Below are 14,053 nucleotides of genomic sequence, written 5' to 3'. Positions count from 1 at the left end.
GATGTGATCTTTGACTTTACATCTCATGTTGAATGAGAACTTCTAGCAGTTTCAAAGCAGTGAATATTTTGTTGAATTTAATATACAGTGGCTAGATGATACTCAATGATCCACACAATCTGAGCAGGTATATAATCATTGTTTAGAAGATGTATGATCTCATTGATGGTAAATTCACTGAGCTGAGGGGACATATTGGCAGATTTGATGATAAAGGTGTGTATTTGATGATAAAGATGCATATTTGAATGAATTGGATGATATTTGAATGATTCTAGAGATACATGGATATTTTGGTTATTTTTGCAGTGTTTTGCTACTACTTTTCAGGGGGTGGCAGAAAATTCTGTTTTCGCAAGCTTTACGTCCGCCACAATACATCTTACGTGGTGAAACAAACAAACCACTGACTTTGACGATTTCATTGTCGGCGTTTTCGATTCTTCTCCCTCCACTATTTCATCAATTCTGCTTCGCCTCCCGCACATTCCATTATTTATACTGCGGGATAGGTGTTTCTTCCTTTCTTCTTTTCTTCGAATATTAGACTTCTCTTCTTGAATATTATTGACGCCTTGTCCAGCGTATAACTACTATAATTCCTCTAGACCCTGTTCATGCGCCCCTTGAAATATGTCCACAGAATATTGAATATCAAGCGAGCCCGGCGCGATAGTTAATATAATTACTAAATTCATTCCTCATATCCTTTAGCTCTGTTTTTCTCGCCCCAACCTCCTATCCGTTAAAACCGGGCTGCTTTCCCCTCCTTAAATGGCCGCCATGGCCATCCCACGCTCACTGCGCCGAACGAACCCTATTACCCTCATTCTAGCTGGTCTACTCACGGTTGGGTTCCTTTTCTTTATCTTCTCTCCTTCGACTTCTGCCACTGCGTCCACTTTCCAAGAACGGAAAAACTATGCGGCTGCGAGCGTTCTCTCTCCTCCTTCCAAACCCTTCTTCAAGGAATCCCCGATGAAATCGAATGGCCGTCCTGCGCCGCCCCCAGTCGTCCGATATAATATGAATAACAACACTGCGACAACAGACTCGGTCAAAAACCATGAGCGTGTGCTCATTCTTACGCCGCTAGCTAGATTCTACACAGAATACTGGGACAATTTGGTGAAACTCTCATTCCCACATCAATACATCTCTCTGGGATTTATTATCCCGAAAACGCGGGATGGGAATGCTGCGGTATCAGCATTGCAGGCTGCTATTAAAAAGACCCAGTCAGGGCCGGTCGATGATAGATTTGCTAGCATTACTATCCTACGGCAAGATTTCGACCCCCCAATTCCATCTCAGGATGAAAAGGAACGACACAAAATGGAAAATCAAAAGAAACGACGGGAAGCTATGAGTCGGGCGCGGAACAGCCTTCTCTTTACGACATTGGGGCCGTCGACATCCTGGGTCCTCTGGCTCGACGCCGATATTATCGAGACCCCTGCGAGCCTGATTCAAGATCTGACAAAACACAACAAGCCCGTCATCGTACCGAACTGCTATCAACGTTTCCAAAATCCAGACACAAAACAGATGGAAATACGGCCATACGATTACAATTCATGGGTAGACAGTTTGCAGGCACAGGAACTCGCCAAGGATATGGGCCCGGATGAAATTCTGCTGGAGGGATATGCAGAAATGCCAACCTACAGAACACTGATGGCTCACATGGCCGACCTCTCTCCAAACCGGAATACCGATGTAATAATGTCACTTGACGGAGTCGGGGGAACAGCTCTTATGGTAAAGGCGGACGTTCATCGCGATGGCGCAATGTTCCCTGCTTTCCCTTTCTACCATCTAGTAGAAACGGAGGGTTTTGCAAAGATGGCACGAAGACTCGGGTGGAAGTGCTTTGGATTGCCGAATTATTTTGTGAGTACCCCACCTTCTTCCTACTTATAGAAGCTGATACATCATACCAGAGTGCGTTGCACCTGTTGCTAATTTTTCATTTTCCTTACAGGTGTATCATTATAACGAGTAAACTGATTTGCATTCAACATACTTGACATTGATTCTCTATCCATTAGAAATCCGGGTTTACTATAAGTATTTTGGCGCCTCATATTTCATCTATTTGTTTCCCTTCCGTAATTCTTGATCCGCTTTGGACTTGTTTACACTTCAATTTTAATTTGCTTCCTTTTGGTCACGGAGTATCTAATGGTTTCTCTTCCCACATAACGTACTTCACCACTTTCTCAGCCATGTACCCATGTGACATAAAACTCAATTTAGTTATTCCTATCAAACTGATTGACCTGCTTGACATCACTATATGACTACTAGCCGTAGACATTAATATAGAAATGCAAGTATTGTCTAGATGTTGTACGCAGGCTTCATATAACTAGAGTAAAGAAGTGTAAATATATATAGATAAAATTCACTATACAAGACCAGCTGCTATAGTAGATCACAGCTTTCATCATTTCAAATCTGTAGCGTTTTTATTTATACAAGTAGTGATACAATTAATCATGTATATAGTGCTTCGGCTCTTCACTGACTTGTCACTAATTTTCAAAGGATAGAACACTCAAAATAAGTTGATATTTACACTTAGAATTTCTGAGTATATGAATGTACTGTACAAAGATTGGAGCCGCATTGTTCTAACTCGTGCTCACATACTAGACTATATCTCATAGGTAGGTAGGCATAACGCAATACACTTGTTGGCTGTGTCGTTACTACGTATATTTCTCAAAAAAAAGTTCTGCCGTAACAACATGATTATCTCCAACCATCCAACCCGCCATAACTTATATGCGCACCAAGAAAGAGATAGAGTACATAGGGCCTTCGTAGTTTATGTAGGCGTCCTCAGCAAGAATTATGTTGTTATGTCGTTATTAGATACTAACGTGATCGTGGTGTTAATGTTGTGACACAAGGTGGGTGAGGTGAACGCGGTGAAGATGGTGTAACTATATATAATTGAGGCATTTTTATATTTAAATAGTGATCTACACAAAAAAAAGACAGCTTTGAAGAAGTACCAAAAGCACCCTTTCGTTCCTCGTTTCACGAGGTCAAAGTATTCATCGAACTCCAAATTCAAATGATTTGTTAATCATTTGGCTGTACATTCGGGATCTGGGAATGTATTTCTAAAGAAAAAGTGTGTCCAAACTGCTGCGAGGAAACGTTACTGAGTCATTGACCGAGTTACTCAAGCTCTTCTTATTCCTGTTGGTCATATTCACTCCAACGATGCCTCAATCAAGCCCACGATATGCTAGACAGAAAATAGTCAGTAACTAAAACAAATAATAATCCTCGACCAAACTTACCAAAGCATAATTCCCGCCCCAGCTGCCATTGCAATAAATTGTTTAACTGCCTTGCTCAACTCATGCCCTTTATCCCTGCCCGTCTCCAATAGCTCAGGAATAACTGCAACAGTGCCCACATACAAAAACGTTCCCGCAGTGAACGGAAGAAGCATATCTTTCATTGTCAAACTCGTGCCAAGAAGGCCTGTTTGCAACGCCCTCGCCCCAGAATCCGAGAAGTCTCCTACTTCGCTGTTGTTGCCAAACTCTTGAACCGCGATTCCAATGAAGGTTCCTAGGAACGCTCCAATGGCAGTGAGGAATTGGGCACCCATTGCCTTCCGCTTGGAAAAGCCAGATTGGATCAGTAGTGCAAAGTCGCCGACCTCATGGGGGATTTCATGAAAGAAAACTGCCACAGTCGTTGTTGCGCCGATGGTTGGGGAGGCGTAGAAAGATGAGGACATGGCGAGCCCGTCGGTAATATTATGAGTGAAGTCCGCGATTAGGTTGAGATATCCACTTAGCTTTGTGCTCGGGTTTATTTCCTTCCCGTCGGTCTCCGACAAACTGTTTGCCTCAGGTTTGGTGTTTGGCTTGCGCTTCTTCAGCTCGCCTTTGTTCTCCATATTGGAGGTTGCGGAGCTAGAGGATATTGCCATACTATCTTCCACTGCATGGCTATGGCTGTGGCTATGATCATGTCCATCCTCTCCCCCGGTAGCGATACGGAGCCCCTTGTCCATGGCCACGAATGTCAAGAACCCTACGAGGATAGCAAGACCAAGGAGAATGTTTCTATTTGGTTCGACGAGGACAAAGCGGGCATGTTCGGGGGAATCTTCACCTAGGAATATCTCGGGTAGAAGATGAAAGAGAGTATCGCCGAGAAGTCCACCAACCGCAAACGCAACCATTATCGATAACGAGGAAGGATCGATGTTTGGAGGACATAATGCGAGGAGGAAATCTGCCAATTGTGAGAATGGAACTGTTTCAGGGCTCAGCTGATAAGACGCATACTGGGTGGTCCTGATATGTAGAATGTCGCTAGTATAGCATTTACCGCTGGACTGCCAGGGAAGAGCACCGCGAAGAGTTGAGAGGTGAAGCCTGTGGATTCGGGGCTTGTTGCAAGTTTGTGCGCGTTCAGTTCTTGGACAAAAGGGCATTCCTAGTTTAATTGATCAATCATTTATGATGTTCCGCTATTCAGTTTCAAAATCGGTAAATGAAGGTGTTTCGTACTTGCAACTTGGCTTCTATCTCTGACGCTGAGAGCTGTTCAACGGGTATCTGCTCGCGTGAGCTCTTAGTCGCCGCGAGACATGTGAGGAGTAGAATAGTAAGTAGGAACAACGCCCGATGGCGTCGTGAGATATAAGAAAGCATTTAAATAAGTAGGGCGCTTGCGCCCAATGATCGTGGAAGATCGATTGTCAAAATCTTTGGTTGATTTCAATCCTGAGCTTTGAAAGCTGTTGCATTCGAATGAAGCCAGCGACTGCATGTAAGAGACACGTGATTTATGACACTTGGGAACTTCTCAACGCATAATCTGTAGTCGAAAATCAATTCCAAAAACCTTCGTAATTGAAAATATGCAGTATTTCCTGGGTATGAAGTGCCATGTACTTTGTCATCAGAAAGGCGTTATAATACTTAGTCGAAACGACAGAATGCGGACCCATCTTTCAACCGATTTAGGAAAAAAAAGAGAAGAAAAGAAGAAAAGAAAAGGCTACAGGTATCAAAAAAAATTACAACACCCCCTTTGTACTCCCTACCTCCCCACCGCCTCCAACCTCTCCATCTCCTCTTCTCCGACAAGCCTGTCTCGTCGCTACCGCAACAGCCTTAAAAGCGCTCTCTGCCCGATGATGATCATTTTCCCCATAAACACATCCAACATGTAATGTGACGCCCGCCGCCTGCGCGAAACTCGCAAGTCCATGCGAAATCATCTCCGTACTCAATGCGCCGACCTTCTCGCGCTTCAGGCCTAGGTTTATCACACTGTATGGACGGGAGGAGATGTCGATTACTGCCCACGAGAGGGCTTCGTCGAGGGGGGCATCCCCGCGGGCGAATCGGACAAGGGAGACGCGGGGGCCGAGCGCTTTTGTGAAGGCGGTGCCGAGCGCAAGAAAGACATCTTCCACTGTGTGGTGGTCGTCGACTAAGGAAGTGAATTAGCGACTTGCTTTTCTTCTTTGATCTTGTATGGGAGAGAAATATCTATGAGTGAAGGAGGCGGGGTGACAGAAGAAACTGCCGCCAAACTCCTGCAAAGCAGAAAATAGGTATCCAGTAAATAAGAGAGGGGGAAGCTAACTGATCAAATCCCCTTTACATCGCACTGCCAGACTCCATCCAGCATGCTTCGCTAGCGCATGTAGTAGGTGATCCAGAAACCCTATGCCGGTAGTTATGGTGATCTGTTGCGAGGGGGTGAATTGAGTGGAATGTGCTGCTTCAGGAGGAGGTATTACGCGGAAGGATTCCTCTGAGTTTGTCCGTGGGAAGTGCTCGCACGGTTCGTAGGCCGGGAGCACGCCACCATCAAGTGAGAGGGAGACTTGCACCTTTGTCTCGTTGGTTAGGCGGGTAACGGTAGTGCTGCGAGGGGTGAGGGACATGGATGGAGCTTTCGAGTATGATATACCCTTATGTCAGGATAGTTGGTGGCTATTTGGGTATTCAATTGGATTGCAAATAAATCGTAGAGGGACGAATATGGCGATAGAAATGCCGATGAAATTGTTCAACAAATCCGAGTTACATTATGTTTGCCGATCGGATAAATATATGTCCGAATCACTGTCAACCTCCTTTCGGCTTTTTAGATCCGAACGAGGATAGCGAGGGCGGAGACGAAAAGAAACCAATCCCTCACATCTACCGATCAACCTGACTAATTTATCGCGTTTCGAGGTGTGATGGCTATAAATTGAGCATCGTTGTTGTGGAAGAAGTCCTAGGCTATCTATCAAATAATAGCTTCCCTGCTTTCAACTGTATCCTCCGCGACCCTCCGCCGCACGCAGACAAGAAATTCATCTTTACATGCAGATGAACCCCACATGTTCGATATTCGCGTACAGCGGGGCTCATACATATAAAACATAACACAATGCCAGCGCCCTCGAATCAGCGCGGAGACATTGACCCGCCCCCCGAAGTCATGCAAGAAGCTCTCAAGGGTTTCTTCACTGGTGCCGCTCGTGTACGTCTAAACCCGTTTAAATTTAAATAAAGGAACGGAAAGGAAAAGGGCAAGGACTTCAAATACCATCTCTTCTTCTGCTACATCAAAAAATAAATTAAAAAGGGAAAAATGTATCCAACCCCACAGTCAGGAAATAACCAAAGTAGAAGAAAATGAAGAAAAAAGAACTGCTAACAGACCCGGCTTCCCTCCAACACCCTCCAGTACGGTTCGATCTCTATCCTCGCGCACCTAATCCTCCTCCTTCCACACCCACTCCGTTTTGCCTCCTCTAATCCGCCTTCCAACACCTCCTCATCCCCAAGCTCTTCAATGTCTAGTTCCCATGGACACCCCGAACCCAAGCGCAGACCTACCCCACACACTCCCCTCCTCTACCGCCCCTTAACCTCCCTCTCCGCCAACCTCGCCCCAATCTCGCGCATTTACCGCGGCCTGACTCCACAGTTCAAGGTGTTTCTGCAGCTGAGCTCAATGACGCTGGGCGGTTGTATCTGGGCGGAGAAGAGGGTGAATGAGTATTTGGATGTTATGAGGAAGGTGAAACGGGCGGAGAGGCTGGAGGCGGAAGGTGGGAGGTAAATGCAAGCTGGGCGAAGCGGCGATGCCTCTTTCTGCGCATGTCTTGAATGTATCTGTATAAATACTTATTTGCTGATAACCACATCTTACCTCTCTCATGAGCCTGCTTCTGTGCGTTCTTCCATCCAAGCGAATGTTGTCATGTATGGGCTTCAGATTCCGAGGATATTATCGTGACGTCACCCTGCGATTGCCAGGATTTGTGACTTCAGGCTGTTGTCCTTGGGGACATGGGATCCTTGTTCCAGAAAGGTTTGCCAGTCGTAGAATGCGTCGGTTCAAAATTCAGCATTGTGATCTTGTGTTAACCAAATATCTCGCGAGGATCCCGTTCGATGATTTAGCGATAATGCACTGTACATGTACTGTACAGCACATGCCGCTCCCCTCCCCACCTTCAATCAAGTCAGGGCTAAGTTGCCACAACTCATCGGTCCACTTGCTAGAAACCCGTATTGATAGAAGGTGAGTTCCGCAAGAATTGGTCAATTCACGTTCTGTAGGCTTCCAACATTCGAGAAGGTCTCCACAACGGGATTAGGAACTACACCGCAGCTTTGGAGACGTCCACCACCGAATTGATACGGCGTCGTGTCGACCAGGAGTCTGCGCTTCTAAAGGGAAGCCTATTTTAGCGTCGTCAATTAACCACCAAGATTTGACCAATCGATGGGCCTGTTGGGGGACTGTTTCGCTAGTAAGGTTAAGAGTGTAGCAGTTTTCCAACTTTTGAAATCCATATTCCTCACATTCTTGGACTTTGCTTGATGAAATATTCAATGATGGCAGTCCAAAGGTCTCTGGAATAAATATGCCATCGCTCAACGTCATGGAAATGTTCAAGAGATCCTGTAGAAAATGATGCTCTGGTATTTCTTTAAAAATGGTCGTCAGACCGTCTTCTAATGAGGAATCATTCTGGAGGTTGTCAACGCTATTACGTAGAGATGTCATCCCATGAGGTTTCTGAGCATTGTTATAGGATCTGATCATGTCGGGCACACAGCTCACCACCGCGGCGGAAAACCACACCCGACGCCAATACTGATAGTGGTGGCCGTCGTTAGAACTCTCTGGGCATCAGATGAATAACATAATGGATGTTAAAGAGTTATCTCCGCTAAAGAATGTAGCCACCTCGCTAGTGGCCAACCCATACCTTGATATTTAGCAACCTAGGTCTATCAAGAACCTTTCGCTAAGCAAGCCATGTTTAACGCTGTTGCTGGCTTAGGGCTGGATTGGACCTAGGTACAGGTATCCAACTACGGAATAAGGTTGCTTAAGTTCCCATGGGCCGAACTCATAGCCCAACGGCAACGAAGGGAGCCGAGCTTCCGTTGGGAGCAATGGAGACTCTATTGCATATTAAGATGATGATTCACTCTCGATATCTTGCTGTTCGCTTGTCTGTGCTCTGTTTCTTCTTTATTGGGCTGCCGATTGCTATCATACATCTCTGTTTTTCACCATTCTTCGCGTGGATACGGTTTCATACTGTGGCGGATCTAAATATTGTGTTCTCTAGCACTCCATATTCATAAGAAAGGATCCTGTCCGACTATCTGTCTGCCATTTCTAAGTCGATCCGGCTGCCCGACCTAACCTCGCTGCAATCTGGTAGCCTGCTGTGCCATATATGGTCTCTCTGCCTGGATCATGGATACAACAGAATCACCGCTTCTAGAAAATTTCATCACCACACCCAAGCACAGCCTGGAAGCTGATCGGCCAATCTCACCCTCGTCAAACTCACTGGAGCCAATCGTCTTCTTTCCTAAAGGTATATACTCTTCCTCTTTGAAGGTCCGCGAGCGAAAGCAGGCCAGATCGCAAAGTTGTATATAGCTAACATAAAGAAATACATATAGCACGATGGCCAGATCCGAACCGGAACGCTGTGGCACGAATGAACCCGATCACTATTGCTCACCGCGGCGCCAAAGCCAAGTTCCCAGAGAATACTATGGGCGCGTTTATCCACGCCATCGATGTTGGTGCACAAGTCATTGAGACTGACCTGCACCTTTCCAGGGACGGGGAAATTGTTCTATCTCATGTATGCTGAGACATTTCTTTGTTATATAAATATACCTCCATGCATTCCTCGAAAAACTCGAATCAAGTGCTTTTATTTTCCGTTTTTGTTTCAAAATTCTAAAAACAAAAACCCCGATCATCAACATCAAGGATGCGACCCTCCAACGCTGCTTCGGTGTGAAAAAACGGATCATCGATTGTGATTGGCAATATCTCAGCACCCTACGGACGACAGGAGAACCTGTCGAATTCATGCCCCGCTTGGTTGATGTGCTGCGGTACGTTTCTGCTGCGCCTGAACGGAAAGACGTGTGGATTCTATTAGATATCAAGGTACACTTTGCCATTCGCCGCTGCATACATAGTTACACTTATATCCAATTTCCAACCGTTCATTCTTTGCCATGCCATGCACATCGTACTAATCTATACTACTTCCAAATAAAACAGCGTGACAACCATCCCGAAACCATCATGGACACTCTTGCAGACTTACTCCGCTCCACCCCTTCAGAACACAAGCCGTGGAACGAGAGGATAATCCTCGGCTGTTGGACAGTGAGTTCACCTTCGCTGATGAAATGAATAAATCAAACAGATATATATAATGTCTTATATATCTCGGATTTACAAAATAACAATAATCATCATCATCCATCAGACTAAATACCTTTCCCTCGCCCACCGCCTTTTCCCGGCCTACCCGGTCTCCCTAATCTCCTTCTCCCTCGCCTTCGCCCGCCAATTCCTGAAGGTCCCCCACATAATCTTCAACATGAATATGCACGCGCTCATGGGCCCTGGGGGTGCGCAATTCCTCGCCGACGCCAGGGAGGCGGGGCAGCAGGTCTTCGCGTGGACGGTGAATAGGGAGGAGTTTATGCGGTTGTGCATTCGGCGCGGGCTCGATGGGGTTGTCACGGATGAGGTGGAGTTGTGTCGGCGGACTTGCGACGGGGGGAAGGATGGGCCGTGTCGTTTGCTTGAGAATGGGGGAGATGATGATGGCGATGACGGGCTAACCGTGCTGCAACGCGCTGGTGTGCTGGTTAGGGCTGTGCTCTTGTACGCGGTAGGGAGCCTGTTTACCGCTGTTTATCGGGTGGATTTAGATCACTTTATTTATGGGTTGTATCATGATGGGAACGGAAAAGAATATAAATAGAGGCCTAGATTTTCCCCGTTTTTTGAATTGAGTTAGATGGAATTGTATGCTTGACAATGAATAAGGAGCATGGTAAATATGTGACCGCTATGTGCGTGTTGTCTTCAATGGACTTCTTTCCGTGTCGTATCATCTTAACAACTACAGCACCAGAAAACACAGGAGAAATATAGCCTAACATCTAGCCGCACAGATACACGATGTAACAAAAGAAACACGCCAGGTATACTTGCTCTTCCATTTCCAAAGCTAGAAAGGTAGGTTTTTTACAACAAAAAGAAAACGCAATCATTAACACCATTTACGTCAGAAATAAAAGGGACAAAAAAACCCAGGCAAGAAACGGAAAAAAAAAAAAAAAAAACAAAACAAAACGAGAAGTGATAGATCCAAATATGCACATGTACATGCAGATTTAAAGAGAAGAAAGGAAATACCAACTAAAATCATAACACAATAACAGGCAACATATCATCCCTTGTTCTCCCCCACCCAAAAATTTCCGTTTTTTGCGTTTGTTTTATTGGTGGGGAAAGACAACCTTAAGGGCTGTGGTAAAGACGATAATATGAATGTACAAGGAGATATCGTATCTACAGATCTTGTAGTTCGTGAGAGACCCAAATAAAAAGGGAAAAGTTCATGGTACAGTGAAGTGGGCCAGCCGAGGGGTTAGAGGTTAGGAAAAGCAATTTAGTATTCCAGACTTGGAGTCTGGCCCTTCACACGTCCGATGACGATGTGAGAGGCATATTTGGGGATGACCTCGTCGTCGTGAAGCATCTCAAATTCTAAAGTCAAAAGAGAAGGAAAGGTTGTTAGCACTTTCAAGCCATGATGAGTATCAAAGGGTGAGCATCGGTGCAGAAGACGTGACGCTTACCTTCCGTTGCATCCTTGCCCATATGGCTAAAGAGAGCCTGGGCCCCACCAGGGTGCTCATCGAGCCAATTAGAGACATCCATCACGACACCCTTAACAACGATCCATAGGTCATCTTTCTTGTTGTGCTTGGCAACCTCTTCCATTGTGAACTCCTTGTTAGGGACCTTGAAGTTCGCGATGTCCGCAGCACCGTCTGCGGCCTTGGCAGATGCAGCAGATGCAGTAGAAGGGCTTGTGGCCGCCACGGGAGCAGGAGAAGCTTGGACAGAAGCTGAGGCACCACTTACACCAGATGGAGTAGTCCATTCAACGGACACTTTGCCCGGCTGGGACGGATCGATGTGGAGGGATATTTGGTTTAGGCGAGATGAAGCGAGAGCTGAGGGGTTAGAGAGGAGTTCCTGGAAGAGGAATTGGCTGGCGGAGTCACCAGCAACACGCCCGTAAACGACACATCCCAAAAGAGAGGAACCACCAAGACGATTGGCACCATGGACACCACCAGCAAGCTCACCGCAGGCAAATAGACCCTCAAACGGTTTCTTTTCCGAGTTCAAAACCTGAGCCTTGTCGTTGATCTCAATTCCGCCCATTGTGAAGTGGAGAACGGGTTGCATAAGCGCAACATAGAAAGTATCATCAACACTCATAGGGCCATTGTGGAAGTATTTCTTCCCAAACGGATCCTTCTTCTTACCATCAGCAATCTGATTGTATTCGTCGAAGGTCTTCCTGAGAGCAGCTTCTCCGCAGCCAATTTCCTTAGCCAGCTCTTTGCCAGTCATCTTCTTCATCAGGCCACGGCCGGAATAGTGGCGAGTGTGGAAGTCAAGGACATTGGAAGCTTTGCTGTTAAGTATAAGGCGAATTGGCCACTTGCCCTTCTCCTTCTCTTTCCACATTTCGCCAGACACATAATCTCGGTGGCCCAGCTCATCAGCGAATCGCTGGCCATCAGAGTTGAGGAGGAGACCTCCCTCCCCACGAAGAGCTATTTACCAAACATTATTAGTCAACGTAGTACTTTTTGACGGGAAAATATATCAAACGTGGAGAATACCTTCGGCAGCCAAGAACTTCCACTTGGAGTCAGGATCCTTAGGATCAATGAGGCCAGTTGGGTGAACTTGGACCTTGTCCATATCAATACCATTAGCACCAATGGCCATGAGCATTTTCTGGCCATCACCTGTGGCATGGACACCGTTGGTGCTGGACAGATGGAAGGTGTCCGGTCTCCATTTTTTCAGGAGAGAATCTTCCGTGAAATCAGCAGCGTATCCACCAGTGGCCAAAACAACAACACCATCGGCCTTGTGGGTCTCGCCATTATATTCATAGGTGACGCCAGTGATCTTGTTTCCTTCCTTGTTGACTGCGGTGACACGGGCCTTCTTAAGCACCTGTACGCGGTTTGGCTCGCTTTCTGTGAGCTCCTCGAGGCGCTGCATCAGAGCATATGTGATAGCCATACCGGGGAATTTGGCATCATGGCCGCGATGGGTGCGGGGGAAGGAATGCCCTCTGGATAAATCAGCCAGCAATTAGCATTCCTAGAAATATCGTATTTTGAAAGGGGTATGATGCAGGAAGAGCAAGCATGGGACAAGTGATTAGATTTTAAAAACAGAAAGGAAGAAAGAACAAAGGATACGAACCCGAGTCGCGACACAAGAGTAAGATCAAGCTTGAAGATCTCTTGTAGCCAATGAATAGCGGAGGCAGAGTTGTAAGTAAGGACCTTGATTAGATCTGGGCGAGCCTTGTCTCTGGCAGATTTGAGAGTATCCTCATAGAACTGTTTCACACTATCCGCTATACCCAGATCGATCTGTGTCCGTGTGAGAGCACCATTGATGCCTGAAGTGGCCTTGGTGGAGTTGCCGCCAAAGAAGCCTATGAGAGGGAAAATATAGAGTCAGCTAGTTGCTTGTATCGTTTCTCAGGCTATGGCAGGGCAGCAACCAGGTGCAACCTGTGAAGGAGGGGGGGGGGGCTTTAGCTACTTTGCTTGTCAAGAACCAGGACATTGCCGCCATTCAGATAGACGGTGTGAGCCGCACTGAGGCCGGACACTATTCCATCACACAAATGTTAGCAGAGCCAACGGAGAGGAAGAATCTGGGGAAAGGGCACCAGCGTACATCCACCACCAACGACGATAACCCTAGGAGGCATGGCTGATGATAAGATAGCAACAGAGGAGGGGCGGATAAGGTGTGCTGTAGAGAAGGTGAAAGAAGATGCAGCAGATGCAGCAGATGAACAAGAAGACGAAAGAGGAGAAGATGAGAAGAAGCGAGGAAGTGAAGCAAGGAGGGAAAGAGAGAAAGAAAGAAAGAAAGAGAGCAAAAACGGCGGCGGGTTTGTTCGTCACAAGCTTCATCCCTTCCCAAGCTACAGACACAGACTCGGCCGAGGTATTGCATCCATTACATTGCGGGCTGTAAGTTACCCGGTATTCTATGACGAGATCGTTTCCAAGATAATCCGCAGCAGAGCAGGCAACTAGTCGATATATAGTTTAGCGTTCCCCTGCAGCCTCCTTTCCCCAGGCCAAGCTGGTCGCTCTGAGGACAAAGACAGCCAATCAATATCGCATGAATAAGCCTAGGTGCCCCCCAGGTAATCGACGAACAATACAGAACAGCGGGGAATAAGATTCAGCCATCGCTCGGAGGTCAGGGTACAAGCACATGATGATGTTTTTTCTCCCGTTGAGCTACGCCCATCCGGATGCATGGCAGCAATTCTCACAACTTTCCACGCTGTCGAAGACCGATCAGACGGGCCAAATCAATGCCAGATGGTGTTGACAAGGAGATGGGCACCATTGGGCTTTAGGAACTTCCC

The 14,053-nt window shown here is 46.5% G+C and overlaps 7 protein-coding genes across 7 annotated transcripts; 3 read left to right on the top strand and 4 right to left on the bottom strand.

Moving 5' to 3' along the window:
- Positions 1 to 463: 463 nt before the first annotated feature.
- HCBG_05776 (uncharacterized protein) lies at positions 464 to 2,005 on the top strand (the record flags this gene model as incomplete). The annotated part of the gene is made up of 2 exons (XM_045432825.1): positions 464 to 1,893; positions 1,985 to 2,005. 2 exons carry the CDS (start codon positions 775 to 777, stop codon positions 2,003 to 2,005), a joined length of 1,140 nt encoding a protein of 379 aa, XP_045286941.1.
- A 698-nt stretch (positions 2,006 to 2,703) lies between these two features.
- On the bottom strand, positions 2,704 to 4,707 carry HCBG_05775 (ZIP Zinc transporter; the record flags this gene model as incomplete). The annotated part of the gene is made up of 4 exons (XM_045432824.1): positions 2,704 to 3,262; positions 3,318 to 4,269; positions 4,323 to 4,473; positions 4,548 to 4,707. The coding sequence occupies 4 exons, from the start codon at positions 4,689 to 4,691 to the stop codon at positions 3,247 to 3,249; spliced, it is 1,263 nt and encodes a 420-aa protein (XP_045286940.1).
- Positions 4,708 to 4,887: 180 nt separating this feature from the next.
- HCBG_05774 (imidazoleglycerol-phosphate dehydratase) lies at positions 4,888 to 6,014 on the bottom strand (the record flags this gene model as incomplete). The annotated part of the gene is made up of 2 exons (XM_045432823.1): positions 4,888 to 5,478; positions 5,635 to 6,014. 2 exons carry the CDS (start codon positions 5,936 to 5,938, stop codon positions 5,060 to 5,062), a joined length of 723 nt encoding a protein of 240 aa, XP_045286939.1.
- A 418-nt stretch (positions 6,015 to 6,432) lies between these two features.
- On the top strand, positions 6,433 to 7,110 carry HCBG_05773 (uncharacterized protein; the record flags this gene model as incomplete). Its single annotated transcript, XM_045432822.1, has 2 exons — positions 6,433 to 6,525; positions 6,733 to 7,110. The coding sequence occupies 2 exons, from the start codon at positions 6,433 to 6,435 to the stop codon at positions 7,108 to 7,110; spliced, it is 471 nt and encodes a 156-aa protein (XP_045286938.1).
- A 537-nt stretch (positions 7,111 to 7,647) lies between these two features.
- HCBG_05772 (uncharacterized protein) lies at positions 7,648 to 8,103 on the bottom strand (the record flags this gene model as incomplete). The annotated part of the gene is made up of 1 exon (XM_045432821.1): positions 7,648 to 8,103. One exon carries the CDS (start codon positions 8,101 to 8,103, stop codon positions 7,648 to 7,650), a length of 456 nt encoding a protein of 151 aa, XP_045286937.1.
- Positions 8,104 to 8,565: 462 nt separating this feature from the next.
- Positions 8,566 to 10,398, top strand: HCBG_05771 (glycerophosphoryl diester phosphodiesterase; the record flags this gene model as incomplete). Its single annotated transcript, XM_045432820.1, has 5 exons — positions 8,566 to 8,893; positions 8,982 to 9,169; positions 9,301 to 9,483; positions 9,601 to 9,708; positions 9,812 to 10,398. The coding sequence occupies 5 exons, from the start codon at positions 8,770 to 8,772 to the stop codon at positions 10,313 to 10,315; spliced, it is 1,107 nt and encodes a 368-aa protein (XP_045286936.1).
- HCBG_05770 (fumarate reductase flavoprotein subunit) lies at positions 9,772 to 13,378 on the bottom strand (the record flags this gene model as incomplete). Its single annotated transcript, XM_045432819.1, has 6 exons — positions 9,772 to 11,106; positions 11,199 to 12,191; positions 12,261 to 12,724; positions 12,859 to 13,096; positions 13,207 to 13,275; positions 13,345 to 13,378. The coding sequence occupies 6 exons, from the start codon at positions 13,376 to 13,378 to the stop codon at positions 11,009 to 11,011; spliced, it is 1,896 nt and encodes a 631-aa protein (XP_045286935.1).
- Positions 13,379 to 14,053: the final 675 nt, after the last annotated feature.

This window comes from Histoplasma capsulatum, assembly GCF_000150115.1.
Source record: "Histoplasma capsulatum G186AR genomic scaffold supercont2.7, whole genome shotgun sequence".
Lineage (NCBI taxonomy): Eukaryota > Fungi > Ascomycota > Eurotiomycetes > Onygenales > Ajellomycetaceae > Histoplasma > Histoplasma capsulatum.
Note: the sequence above shows the minus strand (reverse complement) of the source record. Positions and strands in the feature narration are given on the sequence as shown.